The sequence below is a fragment of the Otolemur garnettii genome, unplaced genomic scaffold (assembly GCF_000181295.1).
Source record: "Otolemur garnettii isolate 467f Iridium unplaced genomic scaffold, OtoGar3 scaffold00002, whole genome shotgun sequence".
NCBI lineage: Eukaryota > Metazoa > Chordata > Mammalia > Primates > Galagidae > Otolemur > Otolemur garnettii.
In genome coordinates, this window is record NW_003852397.1 from 27159337 (window position 1) to 27174598 (window position 15262).

Below are 15262 nucleotides of genomic sequence, written 5' to 3' on the forward strand. Positions count from 1 at the left end.
GTTCTAGGGGTAGCTGTTTCACAGTCAATACTCAGGACTTCTGCTGGCATTACCAAGAAGAGTTCTCTTCCTCCCCATCATGTAAAGCTGGGGCCACCTATGCCTCTGTGGAGGGTTTAGGTACAAAGGTATGGCCAGGGTATGTGGAGCCAGAAGGGAAAGTGCAGGAATCCTGTATCAGCAGCAGACAAACTCAGGTCAGGCCAGACAAGGGGAAAAAAAGGCATCTTTTGCCCTGGAAGGAGAGTCATGTCTGGCTGGGTGCAGTGGTTCACACCTGCACCCAGCACTCTGGGAGGTGGATTGCATGAGTTCACAAGGTAGAGACCAGCCTGAACAAGAGCAAGACCCCGTCTGTAAAAATAGCCAAGTGTTGTGGCAGGCACCTGTAGCCCCAGCTACTTGGGAGGCTGATGTAAGAGAATCAGAGCCCAAGAGTTTGAGATTGCTGTGAGCTGTAATGCCACAGCACTCTACCAAGGGTGACAAAGTGAGACTCTGTCAAAACAAACAAACAAAAAAAGGAAGTCAGTGGTCTGATCTTTTTTGAAGATTACACTCCATCCAGGGTGGAGAAATGTATTTTGTACATAGGGATAATATCAGAAGCAGAAAACGCCCTTAGGAAGCTGTTGAGAAGGCGGTGTCCTAGATGAGGGAGGAGGCAGTGGAGAGAAACAAAGTGGTATGGTTTGGGCGCACAATTACAAGGCAAGGGGATGGAAGGAGCATGGAGAAAAACTATAGCTTTGGCTACTCCACTTCTTGGAACCTCAGGTTCCTTTCCAAATGGAAATAATGCCCACTTCATGGGGGTAAGGTTGACAAATGTAATGGTTGAGAGTATTGTATTTAGTTAGATCTAGATTTGAGACTCAGGACTGGCAGGTCCAGTTGTATGGCCTTCTGTCAGTTAATGATAGACTGTAGCATTTATGGAGCACTCATTATGTGTTAACCATTAGAATTTTCCCCAAAGTAGGGTACTTAACTCTTATTCCAGCTTAGAGGTGAGAGAAAAGGCTTTAATCCTTTAAAGCCTAGCGAGGACCTAGGTCAGGAGGATTTCTCTAACTGCCACATTACCCTCATTTTTCTGCACCTAAAACTAGGATAAAAATAATGCTGACACTTCCCTGTGTGGTTGGGAGGATATAAAAAGGGGCCTGGTACATAGCAGGTGCTTATTAAATTATTATTAATATTAATATTATTATATTCTTTGTGTCCCCGAGTTTTTGCATGGAGTAGGCATCGTGTGAACAAATTTTTTGGGATTAAAAAATAAAATCCCCGGCTCGGCGCCTATAGCTCAACCGGCTAAGGCGCCAGCCACGTACACCTAAGGTGGCGGGTTCGAATCCCCAGCCCGGACCCGCCAAAACAACAATGACGGCTGCAACCAAAAAATAGCCGGGCGTTGTGGCGGGCACCTGTGGTCCCAGCTACTTGGGAGGCGGAGGCAGGAGACTCGCTTGAGCCCAGGAGTTGGAGGTTGCTGTGAGCTGTAATGCCACGACACTCTACCCAGGGGGACAGCTTGAGGCTCTGTCTCAAAAAAAAAAATAAAAATAAAAATAAAATCCCTTAGATGGGGGGAAAAAATGCTGCTGCCATAGTCTCAGCATTGGCCCAGGGCAGTGGCTAGGGGGCGTGGCTAAGACTGGAGGGTCAGGCTGAAGGGGCGGGACCAGGAAGCAAGAACTGAGGGTGGGGGCGGGGCTATATGAAAGGGGCGGGGCGTGGGCTGGCGACGCATGCTCAGTGCGGTCCGCTCCACTGCCGCCACCGCCACCGCCACCGCCCACTCGGGGCTGGCCAGCGGCGGGCGGCCGGGGTGCAGAGTAGGGCCCGGCTGGGCGAGTGCAAGGCCATGGCCCCGTGGCTGCAGCTCTGCTCTGTCTTCTTCACCGTCAACGCCTGCCTCAACGGCTCGCAGCTGGCTGTGGCTGCCGGCGGCTCTGGCCGCACGCGGGTTGCCGACACCTGTGGCTGGAGGGTAAGGCAAGGACTGCGGGTTTCTCGCCGTCCCCTAAGTTGTCGGGGGCCGGCGGGACGCGCTGTAAGGCAGGGGCGCAGGGCGCACAGGTGCCTGCGGGCAGTCGAACCCGCGGACCTGTCTGCTCTCCACGGAGTCGGCTGCGGGACTGGGAGTCGGCTGCGGGACTGGGGTCCCGCCCAACTTCTCTCCCGGGGCTCGAGTCCGGCGGCCCCGGCTGGGATGAAAGGCGCTGCCTGACCTCCGGCTTTGTGTTGCTAATGAGGAGCGGCGGCCGGCCGGGGTCCCATTCTGAGGGCGGGCCAGAGGGGGCAGCGGGGCTGGGGGAGGGCGCCCCACCCTTTGTTCCCGGCCAAGGACCTCCGTGGCCCCAGAGCTGCGCGTCTCAGGCTGGGATCCCCCGAGCTGTCCGCACGGGGGTGTGTGGGGCGCCTTGGAGCGGGACTCCACTCCAGTCCACTTCTTGGGCGGCCAGAGAGAGGGCCTGGAACGTTGGGGAGGGATGTGCCCCCCTCCCGTGGTCGCTTTGTTTCTTCTCGGCCGGGGCCGTCACCCCACCTCATCCCACCTCTGACTTCCAGAGAAACTCCTTCCCAGTTCAGCCTTTCGTTTCGTGTATGGTCTCAGGGATGATACCCGCCTCCCCGCGCCCCTTGAGATGCAGATATATTTTCGCCGCCCTTTGGCGAAAGTTTGTCACCTGGGTCAGGTGCCGGAGAGGAGACTAGAGAGTTGCCCAGACTTCGCGTGTACTTGGAGCCCTCTGCCTGGAACCGAGGGCTCCTTCGACACTGGGCGATGTGCGCTAGGACATTGCCTCCCCCTCCCTGGTCCCTACTTCGTCTACTGTGCTCAGGCGGGCCTAGGACCCAGATATTCCGTCTATCTGTCCTGTGCCTCCCTGGCCTGGCCCCTGGGCATTCATGGTCTTAAGCCTGTGGAGAGAAAGCAGGCTTTGCACTTAGGCATCAGGGACATGACCTTGGCTCTGCTTCTAGATAACCATGAGCCTCTATTTCTTCATTTAGAAAATGGAAGAAAACGGAGATTTACTGCTGGGACGAGGGATGGGGATAGGGTATTTGGCTTAGGCTAACATTGACTCACCTCTTCTGGGAGGTTCAAACGGCCTCAGCACGGTGAAGACCTAAGACTGGACACCCCCTTAGATGCAGGGACTGGTTGCTCCATCTCGCTTGCCCCATATTCAGAGAAACAAGGTGCTGGAAACCAAGTTAGAGCAGGAAGCTGGGATGTCTTTATACTTAACAGCTATACCTCCCACCATATCTTTGGCTGTATCGCTCTTTACTATTTGAGTAAAGCACCACATTTTCTAACTCTTTTCCATTTTAGTAAAACATCACTACTCTTGTTTTATTTTTAAAATTTTTTAATAGATACCAGGTTTTCTCAAGGCTGTCTTATGTTGGCTTATGGATCCTGCTAAAATTTTGGATCTAGACTGATGTTGGCTTTTGAATAAGTAACAGCATCACAGGCATTTTATTCTGAGTTTTCATGTGAGAATTCAGCATATGTGTATCAGTCTTAATTGCTGGGTTTTTGCAGTTGCCAAGGTGGCTTCATATGCCAGTGCACACAACTTAATGAAATTTTAATGCTGTGGGTATGGTACTTGTCCGAAGGGGCCAAGCTGATTATTTTGTCCTTCCTTACTTGAGGGAATGTGTTCTCCTTCCCCACACCAGCACCCTCCCAAAATTAATCATGTCCCTGTCCCAGTCACACACATGTTGGCCTTCTCCACACCAGGACCCCTAGCTGGGGGTGACTTTCTTAACAGCTCCTGCCTTGGCCCCACCAGTCCTTTTCTTCAGTCATGTTCCTCCCCTTCCTAGATGAGCATAGGGGCCTCTGGGCCATGTCTCAGATTCCATGTTCTTCCTAACTTGACACATGGCTTCTTCTGTCCCGGACTTGCCTCTTGGTGCGTAGGATGAACCCCTCTTACCCACCCATTCCAGCTTTAGCCCCTCCTACCATGCTCCCTAACTCCTAATGCCCTTTATGCTTCTAAGCCATGCTTTTCCCTCCTCCTGGGATGCCTTTTCCGACCCCTGAGAATCCCCCTTACGACTCAGCTCAGGTGATGCCTCCTCAGGGAAGCCCTCCCTGACTTTCATGCCCCTTGCTTTGCCTTCTCAATCAAGTTCTTGTCCTTTGGTTCTCCCCAGACTGCCGTGTCAATATTTGTTCGCTCCATATTTTCAGACTAGTTTCTTTAGACAGGCACTGAACTTCATCTTGGTGGCCTCAGAGCCCAGAGCCCTGTAACTCTTGGCTGAACCTAATTAGACTCGGCTGCTTTCCTGCTAAATCCTATTTTAAGTGATAGATTTTCAGAAGTGTATGTGCATGGGGGGAGGCCAGGTGCAGTGGCTCACACCTATAATCCTCCTACTCTGAAAGGCTGCCGCAGCTGGATCACTTGAGCTCAGGAGTTCAAGACCACCAGCCTGAGTAAGAGTGAGACCCCATCTCTTAAAAAAAAAAAAACGCTCAGACCCCGTAGCTCAGTGGTTATGGTGCCGGCCACATACATTGGGGCTGGCAGGTTTGAACCTGACTAGAGCCTGTTAAACAACAATGACAACTACAACAAAAAAAATAGCCAGGTGTTATGGTGGGCACCTGTAGTCCCAGCTACTTGAGAGGCTGAGACAAGAGAATTGTTTAAAAAGCCCAAGAATTTGAGGTTGCTGTGAGTTGTGATGTCACAGTACTCTACCGAGGGCGACAAAGTGAGACTGTCTCAAAAAAAAAAAAAATGGGGAAGAGATCAGATCAGAGTACCAAGCTCCAGTGTCTTTTCTTTCTTTCTTTTCTTTTTTTTTTCTTTTTTTTTTTTTGAGACAGAGCCTCAAGCTGTCCCCCTGGGTAGAGTGCCATGGCATTACAGCACAGCTCACAGCAACCTCCAACTCCTGGGCTCAAGCGAGTCTCCTGCCTCCGCCTCCCAAATAGCTGGGACCACAGACGCCCGCCACAACACCCGGCTTTTTTTTTTTTGGTTGCAGCCGTCATTGTTGTTTGGCGGGTCCGGGCTGGGGATTCGAACCCGCCACCTTAGGTGTACGTGGCTGGCGCCTTAGCCGGTTGAGCTATAGGCGCCGAGCCTTTCTTTTCTTTTTTTAAAGACAGAATCTCACTCTGTCATTTAATGTAGAGTGCCATGGTATCATGGCTTGCAGCAACCTCAAACTCCTGGGTTCAAGCATTCCTCTTGCCTCAGCCTCCCAAGTAGCTGGGACTACAGGTGCCCGTCCCAGTGCCTGGCTAATTTTTCTAGTTTTTGTAGAGCTAGGTCTTGCTCTTGCACAGGGTGGTCTCGAACTCTTGAGCTCAGGTGATCCAGCCTCCTTGGCCTCCCAGAGTGCTAGGATTATAGGTGTGAACCAAGGCGCCAGGCCCTCCAGTGTCTTCTTGGTAGCAGACCTTTGCACATGCTATTCCTGCCTGTGTCTTTTCTCTTTCTGCCTCCTTGACTTCCCTTCTCAACTTCACCATCACTTCCTTTAGGAAGCTTTCTCTGCTCACACCTCTCTGGTAACATCTCCCAGAAATTACAGTGTCAAGGGCCAGCCAGTAAATAGTAGTGACTAGGATATTTGAATCATGTCTGGTTACCTACCAGATAATAGGTACTCAGTCTATAGATGTTGGCCTCAGCTCTGAGGTTGCTTACAGTCTAGTTGGGAACATATACGAATCCGGGTCAATTACATGTAATGCAAACCGGAAAGAGCTCCCTGTGGCTCAGAACCTAAGAAGAAGACAGTGGGGATGCAGGCTGCCTTAAAGGAGAGGCAGGATTTGGGTGCATGAGAAGAGTTGAGTGAATGACCCCTTTAATCTCCAAGGAGCATTTGTTCCAGGGCCCTTGCTCCTCTAGGAATGTGTATTTTCCCAGAATTTGCAAGGTGACTGCAGCTAGCCAACTCTCTGCAGCTTTGCTAACAGAGCCTTTGGGGCTGCTCTCAGAGGAGCCAGGAGCTGGCCTGGTTTTAAGTGGTCAGGTTTCACAACCTCTGCATTATTAGTGGGGCAATTAAGAAGCTGATACCATCTTGAACACAGCTCAGTGTTTTAGAAATGAGTCGTGGGCACACTTCCTCAACTACTTAAAAAACATTCTCTTAGGGTCCTTGCCAGCTGAAGTTGCTCTTTGAGTAATAAATATTGTTCTCCCCAAAAAGTAATAATCTGTAAAGCCTCCAGAGAGGCCAGCACCCTCATTTATACTTGCTCTTAACTTTTGCTTCTCTATGGTGGAATGATTGTGATAGGTAATTTTACTTACATCAGTCACTTGCACTGAGGTTTTCCCTCCTTTGCTTTGCTGGTTGAGAAGTCTATTCATGGAACAAGGAGTTTGGAATCTATTCCCCCAGGTTTTTATTTAGTGCCTTTTCCTGCTGTAGGGGAGGAGGGAACATTTCTTGCCTCCTTACTTATTATTTTTTTTAAATTAATTAATTTATTTTTGTTGTTGCAGTTGTTTGATTTTAGCGGGCCGGGACTGGGTTTGAACCCACCAGCCTCGGTGTATGTGGCTGGTGCCCTACCCACTGAGCTACGGGCAACAACCGTTGCCTCCTTACTTAAACGGGGTACATCATCTCAGTTCGATTATTCCTGAAACACAATTCCTATCCTCCCTAAGAAAGGTTACTCATTTGGAATTTGGGAAGCCAGGATGCTGGCATCGTTTTAACAATGAAGTGCAAGTTTCCCATTTAAGGCAAACACTTCATCTCAAAAGGTAGGAAAGAATAGGGTGGTACTTGGAATAAAAGAAGTTGCAGCTGGTTAAAATTTAGGTTCCTGATAAAAGTCCAGTCCAAGAATTCTCTTTGGCTGTGGGCCCAGGCATGTTTATTTGATTCTGAATTGGATGCATTTTCATTCACTTGCAGCCCATGACTCCCAGTCCCGCATCTGGTCTGCCTGTCCGTGTTGTTCATGTTACTGATGTTCTCATGTCCTTTACAGAATTCTTTTTTTTTTTTTTTTTTTTTTTTTTTGTGGAGACAGAGTCTTACTTTATCGCCCTCGGTGGAGTACCGTGGCGTCACACTGCTCCCAGCAACCTCCAACTCTTGGGCTTAAGCAATTCTCTTGCCTCAGCCTCCCAAGTAGCTGGGACTATAGGCGCCTGCCACAATGCCTGGCTATTTTTTTGTTGCAGTTTGGCCGAGGCTGGGTTTGAACCCACCACCCTCAGTATATGGGGCCAGCGCCCTACCCACTGAGCCACAGGCACCGCCCCCCTTAAAACTTACATAGCCTTGGATGATACATTTTTCAGAGATGTTTAGGAAGTGCGATGCTTGCTCTCAGCCCGTCTTGCCTAATTGGGAACCCGCTGGCTCTTGGCCACCTTTCTTGAGCAGCCCTCCTGTACCTACCTCCGTCCTGGAGTCCTTGCAGTGCCTGGGGCATTGTGCTCCTTATTTTGCCAAATTCTGCCTTTTGCACCTTTTTCTTCTGAGCAGGGTTTCTCAAAGTGATGTCCAGGGACTTGCAGTATCAGAATTGCCTTAAGAGCTTGTTAAAAATGCAGATTCATGGGTGGCACCTGTGGCTCAAAGGAGTAGGGCGCTGGCTCCATATGCCGAAGGTGTGGGGTTCAAAAGCAGCCCCAGCCAAAAACTGCAAAAAACCCCCAAAAAACAAATTTAAAAAAATGTAGATTCAAGGCTATTGGGGCCAGCATGAGTCTGAGATGGTGCCCAGGAATTGGCATTTTAACATGTTCCTCTGAGGATTCTGATGGTGTATTGAGGATAAGACCTTTTGTTTTAGGAGATCGGGCTTCCATAATTAGAAGGGAGAGAGACAACACATTGTAAACATTTAAAATCAGAGTTTGGCTTTAAATTATTTCACTGGCCTTAGAGTCACTGTGGAGACTTTATCAGCGCCCTGACCAATAAAAGAGGTCAGGCTAACTGAGGGGGTGCCCTAACTGAGGAGGAGCCTGTCGGGCAGGGCGCCCTGGTTTGGGTGGGTGCCTCTGGCCTGGAGCTGTAGAGGAGGCTTGGGTTGAAGGCACTTGACACTTTACACTGGATTCCTCCCAGAACAGCTGGGTTTGTCTGGAAACCAGTCTCAGGAAGGAGTAGGGCAGGATCCAAATCAGATTCTCGGCAGACCTTGCAGACAGCTTCTCTACAAAGGAAAGAACTGCTAATGCTTTTTTAAGTCTTTATTTAAAGTTGAGTGTTTTTCGGGCTTCATTTGGCCTAAAGTAGTGTGTTGGGTTTATTTTTCTTTCTTCCTTCCTTTCTTTTTTTTTTTTTTTAGAGACAGAGCCTCATTCACCCTCTCAATGGCCCTGGGTAGAGTGCTGCGGCGTCACAGCTCACAGCAACCTCCAACTCCTGGGCTTAGGCGATTCTCTTGCCTCAGCCTCCCGAGTAACTGGCACTACAGGCACCCGCCACAATACCCTCTATTTTTTTTTTTTGTTACCATTTGACTGGGGCTGGGTTCAAACCCACCACCCTCAGTATATGGGGCTGGTGCCCTACCCATTGAGCCACAGGCGCCACCCTTTTAAAAAAAAAAGCTTTGAAGGCCCTTTTCCTACTCTGTCTCTAAACTTTTCACATACAGTGCCCCAGCAGATGTCTACTGCTATTGGGGCCACCCCTTCAACAATTTTGTTATCCTGTTTCATTCCCACTGCCTCTTGTGCCTATATCTGATGGGTGGGTTTTAAGGCTCCTAGAAGCTTGGCCTGTCCCCACCCTTATCCCTACGCTCATCCCATTTGTAAGAGCATCTAACAGGCTGTGAGGGCACACTATTGGAGCAGACTGCTTTCCTGCCACCCTGCTCTGGCAGCCAGATCTTTTCCATTTGGTGTCTCTCCCCAGATTGGAAGGGTCTCCTGCCCTCAGCAAGCCCAGAGACTGTCTATACTGGTTCCACAGGCGCCAGACTCGCCCAGCCAGTGGGAGGCATTGTCCTTTTTCCTTGTGTTTGTCTTGGCTGCCTGGATGTTCTGAATGGGCTTGACACACGATTAGGTGACTGATGGCCCCCACAACACATTGTCTCCTCTGGGCCTAGGGCCTTTGAAGCTCTTCCCGGTGGGAAGTAAAGAGACTATTTGCTCTATTAAAATGCCTTGGTATTTCCTCTGTTTAACCACAGGCCACTTCCCCTCTGCCACTCTAAACCCGGCGGGGCCACTGGCTGATTGAAAAGACACAAGCTCTCAAGTGATCGCATCCTATTGAAACAGATAGTCTTACTGCAGATTAAAGCTAGGGCAAGTCTGGAAGAAACAAATCCAGATCTTCTTTGAGATGGCTCCTTATCTTGCTCAAAATTTAACCTGTTGACATAATTCATGCTTGAAGTTCTGAATGAATAAATGGGTGCTTTAAAAAAAAAAAAGGGAAAAAAATAAAAAGAAGGGATGCCTAAATTGTAAATTAAAATCAGTGGGTGTTGTATCTACACACAGCAGGTTAATTTGAGCACTGAAATTTTTCGTTGTGTGAGTTGGAAACTTTGGTGTCTGGAAGGGGAACAATGTCTGTTCATAGAAAAACTATACTTGTTTCTCTTCTTGCAGATTCTGTCTGTTTGGTCTCATATGCTCAGAAGTCCAAGTAAGAAGTTTGCAATTTAAATAATACCAAGAATATCTCTGGGGAGACTCCCTCATCCCTTCCCAAACAATATCTTAAAAGAAGTTTTAATTAATAACACCAGGCAGGAAACTAAAAATCAAACAACTGAAAAAATTACCTCTGAAACAAAAACTGAAAATGGAAACTCCAATTGAACACCACAAAGGAGCTTAAAAAATAATCACTAATGTTACTTTCTAATATGGTTATTATTTTAACATTTGCAACTCCTTTGTTCAAAGTATACATGATAAAAATGGCTTCCCTTTTCTTTGGTTTCTCATTTGGAAATGCTGGGGGAAGGTGGATGTAGCTAATTAAGGCTACAACATTTAAAGAGGGGACTTAATAAATACCATCTGTCCTCAACAAATCACTGGGTGGATGACAAAATAAAGATGTGATGTGAACACACGTGTAATTCTCTTCTAAAACGGAAGTTGGCCCATAAACTTTCTGATTTAATAGTGTAAATGAAAACTACCTCTACTGTGCATATTTAAGAAGCACTTGTTTTATAGTGACCCTAATGGTAAATGTCTTATTTGCCTATGGCTGGTACCTTAAGAGTTGAAAAGGCAGGCAGTAGATGGCAAGTTCTGTTGGAAACTTAATAAATTGTAATTTTGTTGTATCTTTATTCACTCCAAACTCCTAAAAATAGATATTAATCCTGAGGCTTTTCATTAAAATTACTATATTGTAGGAGAGCTTGCTTGAACTTTAAAAAGGGAAAGGAATGGGTTGGCGCCCATAGCACAGTGGTTACAGTGCCAGCCACATACATCGAAGCTGGAGAGTTCGAACTCAGCCTGGACCAGCTAAACAACAATGAAAACTGCAACAAAAAATAGCCAGGAGTTGTGGCGGGCGCCTGTGGTCCCAGCTACTTGGGAGGCTGAGGCAAGAGAATCACTTAAGCCCAAGAGTTTGAGGTTACTGTGAGCTGTGATGCCACGGCACTCTACCGAAGGTGACACAATGAGACTGTCTCTTTAAAAAAAAAAAAAGGAATGGAAATTGATAGCATTAGTTAGAATATTTATTTATTTATTTATTTGAGATAGAGTTCTCAGTATGTCGTTCTTAGTAGAGTCCAGTATCGTCACAGCTCACAGCAACCTCAAACTCTTGGGCTTAAGCCATCTCTTCCCTCAGTTTCCCAAGCAGCTGGGACTACAGGCGCCCACCACAACACCTGGCTATTTTTTGTTGCAGTTGTCCTTGTTGTTTAGCTGTCCTGGGACAGGTTCAAACCCACCAGCCCTTGGTGTATGTGGCTGGCGCCATAACCACTGTGCTACGGGCACTGAGCCTAATTAAAATATTTAGATGGATATTTACCTTTCACATATTGAATAAATACTTCAGATAAATCTTTTTGAAATCATGAGCGATTAGGTTTTATTTTATTTTTTTATTTTTTTATTTTTTTTTGAGACAGAGCCTTAAGCTATCCCCCTGGTAGAGTGCCATGGCATCACGCTCACAGCAACCTCCAACTCCTGGGCTCAAGCGAGTCTCCTGCCTCAGCCTCCCAAGTAGCTGGGACCACAGGCACCCGCCACAACGCCTGGCCATTTTTTGGTTGCAGCCATCATTATTGTTTGGCAGGCCCGGGCTGGGGATTCGAACCCGCCACCTTAGGTGTATGTGGCTGGCGCCTTAGCCGCTTGAGCCACAGGCGCCAAGCCAGCGATTAGGTTTTAAATATAACTTTTTTTTCAGATTTAAAAAGTATTCCCTTAAAAACTAAGACTTTTTCCAAGTGTTCTATTTTGTCAGTTTTGTAGGTCCCCCCCCCCCCATTTGACTATAACCCTTTAAGAAGTACTGGCTGAGGCCCCAGACTTCTGTTCTGAGATGGACTGTTTTACCCGAGAGTGGATGGTTAATGGGATAAAGGGAGTGTTTTCTTGGAGTGAAGAGGTACCTTTTCTTGAGATGGGCCATATGGTTTAGAAACCCTTTCCCTGTAATTTTATTCCGTCCGGGTGAATAAAACAGCTGAAACAGCTCCCCTTTTATCTAAGGAAAATGCAGTGCAATGTAGAACAAATGTCGGAGCAGTCAGCCCGAGCGTGGTGGCCATTGAGTGACAGCTTATGGCCCCTTCCTCTGGAGTGTGCACATTTGCTCTGGGTGGGGCACAGGCACTCGGTTAGGATTTATTGACTGCTTAATATTTGAAGCTCAAAAAGGCTTATTTGGAGTGAGGAGGCAAGAGGTGACTTTTTTGAGCAGCTACTTTGTATCATGTCATGGAGGCTTGACCCCGAAGAAAGACAAATGGGAGTAAGACCAGGCCCCTATCAACAGTAGCTCCCCACTGGAGCGGGCAGGGAGAAAGACAAATAGGGGTTTGGATGACAGGAAGGTGCCAGAAGGCCACCTCACAGAGAACTCCCTGTCCTCTCTCTACGCTTCCCTACCTCGTACAGAGAAGGGTGAACCATGCTTCCTGCGCCTCATCCTAGAATTGCCCATGGGAAAAGCAGTGTGATGACAAGTGAATGTGTGAGCTCCTGCTTGGGGCCACCTTTGGAACTCCGGCCTTCAGGCCCCTGTCTCAGTAGGTTCCCAGTAACCCTGGCTTCTGGCTTCTTTTTTTTTTTTTTTTTTTTGAGACAGAGCCTGAAGCTATCCCCCCAGGCAGTGTGCCGTGGCTTCACAGCTCATAGCAACCTCTGATTCCTGGGCTCAATGGAGTCTCCTGCCTCCTCCTCCCAAGTAGCTGGGACCACAGGCACCCGCCACAACACCTGGCTATTTTTTGGCTGCAGCCGTCATTGTTGTTTGGCAGGTCTGGGCTGGACTCGAACCCACCACCTTAGGTGCATGTGGCTGGCGCCCTAGCCACTTGAGCCACAGGCGCTGAACCTACCCTGGCTTCTTTATCTGCTTCAGTTTCCTCTGCTTTGTAGAAGCCCCACCTCTCTGTGAGGCTTCTCCACACTACCCACCCCCAGCCTCCCCAGGGGCTACAAAGCCTGTGTTTAATAAAGCCAGACAGACCCTGTCATCCTCCAGATTTGGCGAGAATTTGTCCAGCCATGTTTGCAGCCGCACAATGAAGAAGAAACAAATTTGATTTCTTTATAAGAAAAATTGAATTTGAATGGTTTGTGGGAGGCTTGGAGGAAGGGACGGGGAATGTATGAAGTAGACTGGCCTTGGCCTGGCACCCAGAGCTCAGTGGGTAGGGCACTGGCCACATACACCAGGAATGGTGAGTTCGAACCCAGCCTGGGCCTGCTAAACAACAGTAACTACAACAAAAAAAATAGGCTTTGCTGTGGGTGCCTTAGTCCCAGCTACTTTGGAGGCTGAGGCAAGAGAATTGCTTAAGCCCAAGAGTTTGAGGTTGCTGTGATCTGTGACGCCATGGCACCCCACTGAAGGACGCTGTCTCAAAAAAAAAAAAAAAGAAAAGAAAAGAAAAAAAAGACACTTTAAGCTACATCTCACCAGTGAATAGAACTTGGAGGTGGAGGATAGTTTAGGCAGAAAGCAAGGTGTGGATGTAGCTAGAAGAGGGGGCTCATTGGCGGGGGACAGATATAGGCACTAGATACAGGGAGCCCTGAAGCTTGCCTGTGTGTGCTCTGTCAGGAGTGATGAGGCCCAGAAGGTTTCCCCAGTAGGGGAACAGCCTGATGAGAGGGGCACACCACCCATTCCTTCATTTAGTGACCATGTGGTGCTTTCTGTGTGTTAGGCCCAATTTCTAGGGCTTAGATTTTACTAGGGGAGACAAACAGGATAACAAAATACCAGACCTGACCACCCCATTTAAAATAGCAACCTGCTGCTCGCCCTGTCCTCCTCTTACCTTTTCCTTTACAGAACTTTTCCCCATGAGACATACATAGTATTTTCTTGTCTGTGTCCCCCATTGCAATGTCATCTCCACAAGAGCAGAGCCTTTATCTGTTTTGTTCCCTTCTGCATCATGAGAACAGTACCGGCACCCAGTAGGTTCTCCATACATGTGTCTTAAATGGCTAGGACTGTGCAGAAAATTAAAGTAGGGGGACAAGAGCAATGGTTGCTTGCCAGTGGATGATCTCGGATGGCCCCTCTGAGGAGGCAATGTATCAGTTGAGAAACTGTAATAGAAATTTCCTCTGAAATTGTGTTTTCTTAACATTGGCTAATCATGAGGCTATAGGTGCTGAGAGCAGCACAAAAAATATACTTGATTTATTCGTTTGCTGCAGATTATTGACTCTCCTGCTGGGGGTACAGAGAGGCTAACTGTGAGCTAGCTAGAGGCTAAGCTGTGGGCTGGTCCCTGCTAATGGCAGAGGAAGGTGAGTGGGAGACACACCTGGCAGAGTGTTGCTTGGGGGCAGGTGTTGAGACTGCCCACGTGCCCCTGTCTTGTGGATGAGAAAAATGTAAAAAGTCACTGCTAAGCACCAACAAGCACGTCCTGGACTTGGTAAAATGATGTTGAACGACGTGAGACTCAGTTGGTCAGTAGCCCTCAGTTTGTACAAAAACATCTTTTCAACTGAGGCATAGACCTAATTTTTGTTTCTGTTTTTCTCATTTTTGTTCCATTTCCCTCTGGTTGTGAATGCATTTCATTTTCCGAAGTCATTTGAAGGTCCGCCAGAATCAAAGATGCTCTTTGCCTTCTTTCCGGGTCTGTGGATTTGCTGGCCAGCTGTGGTAATGAGTTTTTGCCCAGCTTTGATTTTCATGCCTTGCCTCCCAGTGGGAGGAACTAGATATTTCTGATCTTACCTCTGCTCATATTCAGATCCAGCCAAGCAATCAGTGACTTCCCGGGCTTTTTTGTGGGAGACTGTGGGAAAAGTCCTGGTTGGCTGGCTATGAATTAATGAAATCCTTAGAAGTCTTTACTAAAGATAGCTCCTGTGGTTTTAAAAAATGGCATTGCCTTTTTAATTTGAGAAAGAGGTCATGGAGTTTTACCAAAATTAAGCAGAGAAAATGTAACATCTGATTGTCTGACCGAAGATGGCTTTAGGCACCTTAGGTTCCCAGTGCTCCTGTGCCCAAGGTGACTGTCACCAGGCCCCTCAGAAGGCATAAGCCGGCTCTCATTCATTGTTCTCTCTGGGTTTTGAAGTCCTTGAGAGACAGATTCTACCGACCACATCATTTCACCTGAGAGCATTTCACACCTCCTGAGCTTTCTTCCTTTTACCTAAAGGGTGACACTTTAAAAAACAAAAGTACCATGGTTATCCAGTTTGGTTAAGACTCCTGTAAGCATTGCTTTTATCTCATTAAATAAGGATGGGGTGGTAATGGGGGACCGTTTGGATGGAAGGCAAAGGGGCTTTTTTAAGAATTCTAAGAAGTGGCTTGGCGCCTGTGGCTCAAGTGGCTAAGGCACCAGCCATATATACCTAAGGTGGCGGGTTCGAATCCAGCCCGGGTCGCCAAACAACAATGACGGCTGGCTCTGCCCCTATAGCTTAACTGGCTAAGGCGCCAGCCACGTACACCTAAGGTGGCGGGTTCGAATCCCCAGCCCAGACCTGCCAAACAACAATGACGGCTGCAACCAAAAAATAGCCGGGCGTTGTGGCGGGCGCCTGTGGTCCCAGCTACTTGG

General features: G+C 48.1%; 1 protein-coding gene across 1 annotated transcript in view; it reads left to right on the plus strand.

Annotated features, from left to right (window-relative positions):
• The first annotated feature begins 1873 nt into the window (after positions 1-1873).
• IL17RD (interleukin 17 receptor D) overlaps positions 1874-15262 on the plus strand; it is a 73650-nt gene continuing 60261 nt past the window's right edge. Inside the window, exon 1 of the mRNA XM_003781691.2 lies at positions 1874-1999. Coding sequence (XP_003781739.1) covers positions 1874-1999 — 126 coding nt within the window. The remainder of the gene's footprint in view (positions 2000-15262) is intronic.